Below are 12,938 nucleotides of genomic sequence, written 5' to 3' on the forward strand. Positions count from 1 at the left end.
CGTGGGGTGATGAGTTTTTGTTGTAATAGTATTTTTATATGCAGGGTGACGATTTTTTGTTGTAATGGTATATCTTTTTTACGCAGGGTGATGATTTTTTTAATTGTAATAGTGTACATTTTTTATGCGCGTAGTGATAAATTTTTGTTGTAATAGTACATTTTGTTATACACTTGGGATGATGATTTTTTGTTGTAAAACTTTCTTCCCTAAGTAAACTACTTGTAAAACTATTATTGAAGAAATAAAATAAAATAAAGTAAGAGTGATTGGTATTGTATTTTTACATTTCGACCTAAAATATACTGTGAAATGCATGTGAAACAAGGTTGTATAGTGTAGTATCGACAAGAAAATTTAATGTGGTGTTTACACCAGTCAGCTAGCTTGCAGAATCTACCACTATATGAGACATGCACCATGCACCTAGAAGGTAGGCTTTTACTGTGTACAACAATGCATGAAAGCAAGATACACTTGCGATATCTCAGGGAGCGCTCAACGAGACATGCTGTCAGGCTCTAGACACGCGCAGCAAACACCACCCGGCTCGACTGCTCTAAACATGCACCTGACACGGGCGCAGCATGAAAGCGACATGCCGACGTTTTCTACACTTGATAGCGACGTTTTCTGCAGCTAAGAAATCGAACGAACGAGCCCATCGCATCCAACGGCAGTAATTGCAACCGATTTTCGGGTGCCGTGTCGGACGACCGACGGCCTGAATCCATCTTGGGCCGGGCCAGTACTTTCATCTACTGTTGGTCCTCCCCTTTGAACTAAATTAGAGCCCATGCCACATGAATCAAGCTCACGGGCTGAGAGTCTTGGAAGGGGAAAAACAAGCTCACGAAAGCTTCTTCTCTCCCAAGAAAGAAAACAGACTTAAAAAAAGAACGGAGTCAGAGTTAGGACCGACCCGAGCAGCCCTGAACTGAAGTAGACTTCCTGAACAGACGCACCACCGCACCGGAACTCTCAAAAGCGGAAGCCGCAGCCGGAATCTCTCTCGCCGGCGTCGACACGTACCAGGACCAGCCATGGCCCGCTACGACCGCGCGATCACCGTCTTCTCCCCCGACGGCCACCTCTTCCAGGTGGAGTACGCCCTCGAGGCCGTCCGCAAGGGCAACGCCGCCGTCGGCGTCCGCGGCGTCGACACCGTCGTCCTCGGCGTCGAGAAGAAGTCCACCCCTAAGCTCCAGGACTCCAGGTAGGCGACTAACTAACCCTAACCCGTCCGCCCCGCCCCTCCCGCCTCTGATTCGACCGGATCTTGCCGTTTCCTCACCGGGAAATCCCGATCTCCCCCGAATTTCCCAGGTCCGTGCGCAAGATCGCGAGCCTGGACTCCCACGTCGCGCTGGCCTGCGCGGGGCTCAAGGCGGACGCGCGCGTGCTCATCAACCGGGCGCGCGTCGAGTGCCAGAGCCACCGCCTCACCGTCGAGGACCCCGTCACCGTCGAGTACATCACGCGCTACATCGCCGGCCTGCAGCAGAAGTACACGCAGAGCGGCGGGGTGCGGCCCTTCGGCCTCTCCACGCTCATCGTCGGCTTCGATCCGTACACAGAGAAGCCGGCGCTGTACCAGACCGACCCCTCCGGCACCTTCTCCGCCTGGAAGGCCAACGCCACCGGCCGGAACTCCAACTCCATGCGCGAGTTCCTTGAGAAGAATTACAAGGAGACGTCCGGCAAGGAGACCATCAAGCTTACCATCCGAGCCCTGCTTGAGGTATGCTACTTGGCACCGAACTATCCTATTTGACCAGGAGCTAGATTCATGCTGCTACTTCTTTGTTGGACAACCAGCATACCAGTAATTGTCTCATCCAGAAAAGTGGTAATTGCTCATGTGAAGATAGTTAGATGCACTAAGAGATGTCAAGGGTCATGGAAAGTAATTAACATAGGAGAAGGATTTTTTTTAATTCTCTCAAGTAATAATTTGCCGATTGTTTCGATAGAAGACATGTCAATGACTGATTAATTGCTGGAATATGTGTTGCTGACACTGGAACTAAGATGGCCTTACTCAAGGTCCAACTGAATGATCTTGTCTAGAGTTTGTGTTCTTTTGTTTGCTCAACAAGCTAAGTGCTTGGTGTTCGTCATGGTTTACTGCTACAATAAGTCACTTTTATGCAAAACTTAGATCAGTTGCCTGGTATCTGTTTCATTCAAATATCCGACCAGAATTTAGATTCATCTGCCATTTTTTATGTTAAATGTTGGAGAACCAGCAAATACCAGTAATTATCTCATCCAAAAAAGTGGCAATTGCTCATGTGAAGATAGTTAGATGCTCCAAGAGATGACAAATGGATCATGGAGAGTAATTGACATAGGAGAAAGACAAATTTTAATTCTCTCAAGTGATAATTTGCCGATTGTTTTGGTAAATAGATATGGCAATGACTGATTAATTCCTGGAATATGTGTTGCTGACAATGGAACTAACATGCCTTGCTCAAGGTGCAAACTGAATGATCTTGTCTAGAGTTTGTGTTTATTCTTTTGTTTGCTCAACAAGCTAAGTTGCATGGGGTTTGTCATGGTTTACTGCTACAAGAACTCCACTTCAATGCAAACTTAGATCAGTTGCCTGATGTCTGTTGCATTCAAATATTCGACCAGGATTTAGATTCATACTGCCACTTTTTATGCTAAATGTTGGAGGACCAGCATACCAGTAATCGTCTCATCCAAAACGAAGTGGTAATTTCTCATTTTGAAGTGATAATATGTCAACTAAATAAAACTCACTTCATTGCAAACTTAGCTTAGTTCCCTGATATCTGTTGCATTCAGAATACTATACCAGTAAGTGCATGAGAGAACACATGCTCTGAGAGGCTACAAATTGAATATAGAGTAATTAACACAGTAGGACGAATTCACTTCTTTCGAGTGATAATATGTTAGCTAACTGGTCTAATTGGTTCACCATGTGCGGCCGATGGAATTAAGGTGCCCTTACTCAAGGTTCCAATGGAATTATTGGTCTACAATCTGTGTGCTTTTCTTTGTTTGCTTAACCAGCACAACCAACCAAGTGTTTGGCTTTAATATTTTTCTTTTTGGATTAAGTTCCCTGCCATATGTTATAATCAAATTAATGAAAATGACAATGAAACCAAATTAGAGCGAGATATGACTGCATTTGCTTGTTACTTTAGGGTGATACCTGTTGGTCTCTACTGTCTAGATTTTACGCTCATAAATAGTGCAGTCTCAGCAGTAAATTCCATCTAGTTCAGCATTTGTAATGATGATTTCATCTTAGGTCACTTAAAATCCTAATACTAAGTTAGATTAAGTTCCCTGATATATGTTATAAGTGCATTGAAATGGCACCGAACTAAATTAGAGTGAGATAGGATTGGTTCCTCCACTTGCTTGCTACTTTAGGTAATACTTGTTGGTTCCTTCTATTTAGAGTACATGTTCATATTGGCTATTTGCAATGTGAATTTCATCTGCACTTGTATTTTATTTCTCGGTTTTTCAAGTATAAGTGAGTTTTCAAAAGTTGGCCCTGCCCTCTTAATTGTCTTATTAGTTACTACTTTTATGCATTACAAAATGTGGAGACTAGACTATGTGTTGTCAATTTTACTGTTGCTTTAGTATTATTGTTGCATATAGAGGATGCATAGACGTGCAGACTTAGTATTATATTTAGGGACAATTCATATATGCTACTGCAAATATGTATTGGAGAGACAAGTATATTCGTCTCGGATAAAATCTCAAAGCAAGTTAAGACGATCTAGAGACATAATTTCAAGTGTCAAATCTTTTTCTGTACCATATTAGTACTGTATCTTTTGGATTTGAAAAACCACAAGTACCTGTGGCTAGCTATTTGTAAACTTCAGCTCTAAATTTGTTTGCTTTGATTACAAATGATTACCACATAGGCACATTCACTATGGTAGATAATGGTTTATGGTGGTTATTTATTTATTGACCTCTCTTCAGTGCATGTGTTGTGCTTAAAAATCTATGAGCCCCCTCATTGCTTGTCATTATGACATTTTGTCTGGTATTCAGAAATATGTTAATATCAAATGCAATACTGTTTGTGGTCAATCATAGTGATGCACCTTGTATCTCCAGCTTAAAACTTCTGTCTGCATTGTCTGTATTTCACTTATCAACTTTACGACACTGAATTGATCTCCTGTATTTCCTGTAGGTTGTTGAGAGTGGTGGCAAGAACATAGAGATTGCAGTGATGACACATAGAGATGGCCTCCGCAACCTCGAAGAGGCTGAGATCGATGAGTACGTCGCTGAGATCGAAGCTGAGAAGGCCGCCGCCGAGGCTGCAAAGAAGGGTGGCCCCAAAGACACCTAATGTAATCATGATTCATCACGGTTGCAGCACATTGCTCCTCTAGCCTGGTTTTATGTTCCATAGCCAGCTTGTTGTTTTACTTGTTTCAGAGGAATGCATAATTGTTTGGTCAATTGGTTGGTTATTTGTTCCTTATTTTTTAGGGCGTTGTTTATTCATTCCTGATGAAGCTGCCTGGACTAAACCTCGGTTCCCTTTACTGTGCGAATCTGTTGTATACGTCGGCTAAGGCGTTACTGGGCCGTGGACGTATTTTACAAAGTAAGCCGATATATCATACATTTTATTAGTTGCAGTGCCAGGCTGTAGGTGGGTTTGAAAGCCGTGCAATATGCAGGTCTTCAGCAATGCCGCTCTACTTGTCTCAAAAAAAAAAAAAAAAAAAAAAAAGCAATGCCGCTCTACAAGTTGACCTTTCATTTTAGCCACTGAGAAGGGTCTCGAGGGATCAACTGAACCAAGAAATCACAAATCGCAACAAAACTCTAAGGAGCCTGACGGTTAGCTCATATGGCAAGTGACTCTGAAAGAAGATCGATTACAGCTGAAAATACCATTGATATGTATTATTTACAACTCCTAAACTAGATGGTCCAGCTTATCCTTCCACCGTGTGCAAGTGACTTATGCCGAAGCTTTTTTTTTATAACAGTACAACGGTGCCTTATTCTGAAGCTTTTTGTAATGGCAAATGACTGCATGCTTCCCTGTCACTCATATTGACAGTTAGTTATAAAGCGTGCAATCTGTATTCTGTACTGGAGTCTTTTGTAGTGACACCCTTTGTCTGTACAAATGTAGCGCTATAATCAGTGCACGTTCTACTGTCTCCTACTCAAAAACTACCACAGCTTATCAGGCCCCTTACTAAATAAGAAGAGCTAACCAGGCCTCTTACTGAACAATCCAAGCATGGAATACAAAAAAATAACCATCAACGGTAATATACACCGCGATAATCAAACATAAGTCTAGAAACATTTCAAGAAAACAAGACTGTAACCTTTCATTTTAAGCTTTCGGTAAATTCAATGCCACCAGTTGTGTAACAAGAACTTCAGTTTGGTTATTGCTCTCCTCTTGGTTTTGAGGTATTGACACTGTAACCATGTGTATCCATCATGTTCTTCATGCCACTGTGTTGTTTCGTTGTATCTGAAGGCAAGACATGTTTCTATCACTGCTTGAAATTTGCGCCAAAAGAGGAGGAAAAGGACACATGAAAGAAAGAGAGATTGTGAGACAATACACACATGGAATTCTGAAATGGCAAATCTTTGGAAGGGGGATCAGTACCTGATGGGTACCATTCATTTTATCCATACCAACATGGGATGATTGGGATGAGCATTAATGGCTCTCTCCATGGCAGCCTCCAATGTGGGAGGGATGGATTCATCATAAGTACAACGGACGCTTGTGCTTGTAAGGCAGGAGAGGTGTTCGATGCCAAAATTGAAATTACCATTTGTCAGCGAAAGGGTTTCCTCTGCATCGAATTCAAGCTCAAGCTTTTGTAGCTTTGGAATGGACCCAGCTTCAAAATTCAGCCCTAGTGCACATTCTTCTCCACCTATTTTGAAATGACTCAAGGAAGGGAAACCATGAATTCGGTCGATTTTAAGCCGTTCATCTTTTGATCCAACTGTCAGTGCTGTGAGGCAGAGATGCTGCAGAACAGGCAGGCCTCCCAGGATCAGCACATCTTCCTGGCCAACATCCCACATAAGGATGACTAATTTCTGGAGGTTGACAAGTGAACCAATCCACCTTGGTACTCTTGATACTATACCCACCTCGATGAAAAGTTCCCGAAGACTGTCTGGAGCAGGGCACCATGATTCCTCGAAGATCTCATCAGCTCCCTCGTTGATTTTAATGTGTAGAATATGAAGGTTTGCTTTGCCTAGCCTACATATCGCGGAGACCATCTCTTCCTGGTTCTCCTTCCAGTTATCACCAGCATAATAATTGATAAAACTTATGCTCAACTTCTTCAGGTTGGACAGTTGACCAAGTTGCCTAACAAAGTTGGTTGACTGCATGTTGACATTAATACCTTCGAACACCTGCAATGCTTTGATGCCTCCAATTTCATCTGGCAATATAGTGTCATCACTAACAACTAGACGAGTTAATCGTTTAAGCTGATTAATGGCTGATGGAATTTCAATGGTTGTAATGTTTCCACATATATCAAGTGATTCTAAGTACCGTAACTCTGATATTTGTTCAGGAAGCTTGGTAATTCTTGAATACTTGAGCCTCAGATACTTAAGGTGAAACAGGTTGCCTATATCTGCAAGATGATGATCTTCTAGTTCACTAGAACCTTCAAAATCCAAAATATGCAAGTGTCTGAAGTCCAAGAGAGATGGCATTTTGACACGGTTCCCGACAACAGTAAGTGAGCGGACATTACATAAGATAAGATCTTTTGGAATATCACTTCCCTCCTGTAGTGACAACCGACGGACCTTGTTTTCTGGCTCAGGATTTAGACCAGGTACACCTAATGAAGTAACAAAATCAACTTTCTTGGATATAGATACGATGAAATCGAGAATTATACCATGAACTCGACAGGTTTCCACTTCACCGAACTCATTAATCTCCCCTGGTTGGATCAGGTTCCTGTTGATGAGCTCATTAAAGCACCTTTCTCCGGATTCATACAGAGTATATCCATGTTCTTCATGAATGAATCCCTCGGCAATCCATCTGAGTACCAAATGTTCCTTCTTGATAGCATAACCTTCTGGGAATATACTCAGATACAATAGGCAAGATTTTAGGCAAGGAGTAAGATCAGAGTAGCCAAGCAACAATATCCTCATGATTCTTTCAACAGCAGGATTGGTTCCAAGTCCATGCCTGATAGAATTGTGCGCTTTTTCCCATTGATGTTCATGTGTGTTGGCAGCCAGCAATTCAGATACAGCGATAATTGCCAAGGGCAAACCTCCACATTTTTGCAAGATCATATCAGACACTCTTTTCAGGTGTGATGGACACTGTTCGTCAGAATGGAACACTTTTTTTAGTAACAGCCTTTCTGAATCCACAATACTGAGAGGGCTTAACTCATAAACACGGCCCCCATATGAAGCGCAGCATGATTTGGCTACTTCATGTATACGTGTTGTTGTTAGTATCCTGCTACCATGAGTGCTTCTGGGAAAAGCACATTTGATAATATCCCATGTTTGAACATCCCACACATCATCGACTATGATGAAGTACCTGGCGCGCGATTTAGGAATGTTAGAAGTGTGCTGCAGCAATCTAAAACTGTATGCAGCAAAAAAAAAAGGAAACACCCTCCTAAAACCATCTGAAAATGTAGGAAATGTTTGTAGGCAAGCTGGGATCATGTTATTTCCATGATCATTTTCTAGTAAACAGAAAATATGAGGTAGTCTATATAACTTTTCACAATGGAATTACTTTGGCATGAACAAAAGAATAAGGGTAATTAAGTAATGGCAACAAGGAACTGCCATCGCCAGAACATATAAAGTCAGATAGCATATGCTACAGCTGATATATATAGTAAGTTTGTAATCTAAGCATATCATTGCTAATATTCTTCAGAAGCACATAGTTAAAACTTTAGATTGTCTTTTACCGGCATACCTTTTATCCTGAAGGAAGCTAGAGATGCAGTCGATGAGCGGTTGTACATCTCCTGGTATGGTTTGATCATACCCCAATTGGCTAATAATATTCCTCAAAATCTCCACCACGTCAGGTTTTCGGGAGAGCGATACAAAAGACCGGCAGCTGAACTGCTCTCCAAATGTGCGGTAAACATGACGAGCGAGGGTCGTCTTGCCCAACCCCCCACATCCGACGACAGAGACAACCTTCAGCTGCTGCTGCTGCACTGATGCATCCTCCCCTCCTCCTCCCATGCCCAGCATTTTGACGAGTTCAGCGGACGGTCCGTCGACGCCCACGACGAGCTCGGGCATCTCCCTGTACAGATAGCAGTCCCGGGGATCCTCCACCTCGACGATCGCCTTAGATATGTTGATACCAGCAACGATCTCTTCGCCTGTCCGACGAAGAGCCGTCGTCTCCCTCAGCCAGATCTTGATCTTCCCTGCCAGTCCGTCTGGCCTGCTACCAGATCCGTCGCCGGCTGGGAGCATGAGATCGTCGAGGCCGTCGTCGACGTCGTAGGAGAGCTCCCGCACCTCCTTCATCCAGCGTCTGGCTCGCTCGTCCGGATCGTCGGCCCCGGACGTGTTCTTGAGGAGCGCGTGCACCGCCTCCAGCTCGGCCTTGAGGGACTCGAGGTCACCGCTGGAATCCTCGTTCTCATCGGGAAGCAGAGCAGCCAGCTTGCCGACCACGGACTCCATGGCCCCCGTGGCCGCGCTCACTTGCGCTCCAGCAAACTCCATCGGTGGCAAAAAAAAAAAAATCGGGGCTTCGGGTAGCCTAATTTGTGCGAAGCTGCAATAAATTTACATAAACCTAAATTAGACCAGAATTGCATTGCAGCAGAGCTAACAAAGCAAAGTTACTGATTACCTTGATTCTTCGGAGGAACTCAAGGTAAGCAGTAGGGACGACTCTTTTTTCCGATTAATCCAAAAAAGAAAAGATATTATGGGTATCGCCTGCTCCGCCGTTCGCGCACGACTTCGCCCAAATTGCTCCACTGCTCCTGGGTAGCAGTGCGGACTGGAGTGGTGGACTAGTTCCGCTCGGGCCATTAATGTTCAGGAAACGACTAGCCAATCAAACACGGCCGCGAACAGCGCAAGGTGGCGCCATCTTTCAAAATACGGAGTTGCGTGGACAGATCTTTCGTGTGCTCTCTTCCACGTGTAGATTAAATTTCTGTTGACCCAACTATCGGCCTCCACGTTTGCTTTATTCTGAACACGCCAGCGACACACCGGCATCCCCTTTGCTAACAGAGCATCCAAACGGCATAGATTTTTTTTTTTTTGAACAACAAAGATTTTATTACCTTAACAGCACTTTACAGAGAGTAGTGTGCACATGGCAACACTTTGGTTCGAGAATACATCTGAAAATGAGCAAGAAGCATTTTCTTGAGAACTTGCCAAGCATCTAAAAAGGAAAGTTCTATTTTGAATCCTGAGAGCTAGCTAAAAAAAAAAAAGGGCATAGATTAAACGTTTAGGGACGTCTTCACTTCGTGCCGCGTTTGAAGCGTGTCTCTCTCCAACCGTTCCCAAACACGTTTCCCAAAAAAATTTACATTAAAATAACATTTTTTTGCATTTTCATTTAAATAGATAGGAGAAACATTACTTAGACTAATACTACATCCGTTTCAAGGAATAAGACGTCCTCGTTTTACGAGTTTTTTGTTTGACCGATCAAAATTGTTTGTATGAAATTAGTACCATTAAAAAGTTCTTTTCATTACGAATCCAACGGTACTAATTACATATAATATAATCAAGATTTTGTTGCTCAATTTCTATGGTCAAAGTTCGTCTTAAAATACGTGTGCGCCTTATTCCTTTAAACGGAGGTAGTACATAGTTTGGAACATGGTATAAATATTGCAAAATTAGGAAACCTAATTAGTGTTGGGCTCGTAGATTTCGTGTCTTCGCTGCTAAGAAATAACACTCTCAGACACTCTTAGTTACCCAAACTGGAAAATCCAGCTGGTTGTGAGAGTGTCTTGTTGTTGTTTTCCGATGCGCAGAAAGAATATACAGAAACATACACTAGTGGCTTCAATTGGTCGGCGGCCATCTTCGCTGGAAAGAAAGAATACTCGCCATGTTCAATCATCGTCCTCTTTGTCGTCACTGTGGTAGTGCCGGCGGCACGACGTGTCATCGAACACCTTCATTTTCATCTCCTCGCCATCTTGGTAGCAAAATGTGAGCACACAACCGGCTTGGAGGTCATGGAAGCGCGCGAACTTCTACCAGCCTGTGTGGAGGTACATCTCTTGCCGTGCCGGTCGAAGAGCACGTCCACCGGCCACCGGAAAAAACCGCAGCCAGCCTCCCACAGCTGCAGCGCGGCCAGCTCGTTGCCGACGAAGAACTCAGTAAACTTGTCCGGCAGCCTCTGGATGCCAAGTGGCTCGCCATTGAGGACGACGATGAAATCGAATTCCCACTCCCCCCTCGGAAGACGACGATGGCGCAGGCGACGGCGATCGTGCATGCATTGCTTCTCCAGCACGGCCACCGCGGCGGCCATGGCCTTGACCTCGAACTCGACGAGCCATGGAGCGGCCCGAGACTTCCACTCCCTGAGATGGTGGCGCCTAGGGTTGGGGATTGCGGTGATGTACAATGGCATGTGAAGGAATGCACAGAAATTTTAAGTTTCGCAGGTTCCAGTAAGTTTAATGACTGTCGGTACGGTAGCGTATGACCGTACCGCCCGCCCGTACCACATCTTCATCCCAACGAAGATAAAGTTGGAAATTTTACCGAAACCATCTGAAAGTTTAGCGACCATCGGTACGGGTATATCCGACCGTACCATCCGGCCGTACCATCATGACGAGGAAACTCCAATATTTCGTCGAGGAACCAGTAACTTTAGCGACCACCCGTATGGGAGGTGCGACTGTACCGCCTGGCCGTACCGTGTGTACCGCCTTAACCTAAGGCGGAGACACCCAGTACGCGGGCAGGTTGTGCCCATACCATTTGCCCATACCAAGTGTCGGGCGTGACTAAAGGCTTGGAAGAGGTAAGGCTAAATCAGATTTTCATATCATCTCTCTCTCCAAACTCCAAACTCCAAACCAACTTCATTGGATCTCTAAATTTGTTTGTTTTTTATTCGATTTCTTGCACTCCTAACCATGGTACATTTCTCTTCCGATTTCCAACTTATTTTCTGCAAATCCATGCTCTAGCTTTTGCCATTATCAATCTAAACTTAGGTCTTGTTATGAACTTCATTACCCTAATGAGCATGTTAGATTTCAAAATTAGAGGATATTCTTTTTTAATATGCGTAGAGGATGATCATATGTCTATTTCTATGGGATCAGATTTTTATTTTGTTAAAGTTTTTAATTTGTGTTTAAGATACTTAACTGCTAATTACTTTTTAGATGAACATGAGGAGACGCACACGCACTGTGGTTGCACATGTTGCACCACCGGCTGAGAATACCCCTGCTGCCCTGGGCATCGATCGAGTTTGATGACCGATGCCAACTCAACCGTTTCAACCATCTCAAGAACCGCGAGATCAAGTCGATAAAATGGGCATGCCCCCTTATTCTGAACCAACTAGGCTTACACCATGATTTCAATACTCTTTGCAACAATGTTTGTTTGCTTCACTTTGTTTTCTAGGAGGTTGCAACCTATCATCTCTTGGCACTCGAGTTCATTAGCACCTTAAAGCATACTATAGGGAAGTACCACAACTCAGAGGAGAATCAACCTGGAGTCGACCGAATATTATTCCGTTTGATGAACCGTGAGTATGAACTAACTCTAGATAAGTGGTGCAACTACTTTGGCTTTGAATATCACCACCGCCAACCGCTATGCTTGCTTTACTTTGAATCCGTCTCCTCTTAGTTATTTTAATAGGATGAGAGTATCTAGCACACTCCCTCAGGGGAATACTATTGAGTGCCCTGCTATTCGCTATTTGTACTATGTTATTGCTAACACCTTGCAGGCACGTGGTGATTTCACAAGACCCAATGAAGAGGACATGATGATCGTCGCAAAGATTGTGTTCCCGAACAGAAACATCCGTCCAAATTTGGGCGCCCTTCTCATCATCTACCTTAACCGCCAAACACTTGAAGTTCGGGACCCGAGGGTGAGTCATCACCATCTTGTCAAGAGGACTTAACGGCAATGTAAGTAATTTACGAGCATTGAAAGGCCCTCGACGCATTGGTTTTACTACTATAAATGCATGTGGTATGGTTAGAAAATTAAATGGTAGAAAATTAAACGGATCACTTGATCGCTTCCCCCTTGCCTAATGATCCATTCTCTATCGAGGATGGGCATTTGCATTATGATGCGCAGGTTGAGGCAAGTCTACCACAACAACAAAATGAACCCCAAGGAGAAGAGGAAATTGAACAAGAACATGCAGGACCAGAACAGGAGCAACAACCACTCCATGACTTCACCACCTATCAGGACATGTACGCGCTCGAAGGAAGCATTGAGAACATGAGCAACCTCGCCATCAGCCTTCAAGACTCTACCGACGATCTCACTTCCCAGTTCACTCATTGGAGCAGCCAATGGAACTCTGGGAACTATCCTCCACCGCTACAATGAGCTCAACAAGAGGGCTTGCAAAAGCCTAAGCTTGGGGATGTGTTCCTCAAGCATTTTTTATTTGTGTTTAATAAGTCTGTACTCCAGCTCTTTGAAAGAGTTTTGAAACACTCGCGTTGATTTGTTCCAACACTTTAATTTTTATTTGCTTTGTATTTTTAGTTTGTTTTCCTTTTATTTGTTTTCAGTTCCTTACTTTATCACCAACCTCTTTCTTTTTCCCTCTCAATCCCAATTCACAAAAATACAAAAAGTTTTTTCCTTTTATCCTTGTTCATGAAAAAGCT

At 43.7% G+C, this 12,938-nt stretch overlaps 2 protein-coding genes across 2 annotated transcripts; one reads left to right on the top strand and one right to left on the bottom strand.

Annotated features, from left to right (window-relative positions):
* Positions 1-904: 904 nt before the first annotated feature.
* LOC127321872 (proteasome subunit alpha type-7-A) lies at positions 905-4,511 on the top strand. The gene is made up of 3 exons (XM_051350832.1): positions 905-1,216; positions 1,327-1,741; positions 4,208-4,511. Exons 1-3 carry the CDS (start codon positions 1,044-1,046, stop codon positions 4,367-4,369), a joined length of 750 nt encoding a protein of 249 aa, XP_051206792.1. The 5' UTR covers positions 905-1,043; the 3' UTR covers positions 4,370-4,511.
* A 382-nt stretch (positions 4,512-4,893) lies between these two features.
* LOC127321871 (disease resistance protein RGA5) lies at positions 4,894-9,109 on the bottom strand. Its single transcript, XM_051350831.2, has 4 exons — positions 8,909-9,109; positions 8,006-8,830; positions 5,666-7,612; positions 4,894-5,549 (listed from the first exon to the last, which is right to left on the bottom strand). Exons 1-3 carry the CDS (start codon positions 9,091-9,093, stop codon positions 5,680-5,682), a joined length of 2,943 nt encoding a protein of 980 aa, XP_051206791.1. The 5' UTR covers positions 9,094-9,109; the 3' UTR covers positions 4,894-5,549; positions 5,666-5,679.
* Between the last annotated feature and the right edge of the window lie 3,829 nt (positions 9,110-12,938).

This window comes from Lolium perenne, chromosome 7, assembly GCF_019359855.2.
Source record: "Lolium perenne isolate Kyuss_39 chromosome 7, Kyuss_2.0, whole genome shotgun sequence".
Classification (NCBI taxonomy): Eukaryota; Viridiplantae; Streptophyta; class Magnoliopsida; order Poales; family Poaceae; genus Lolium; species Lolium perenne.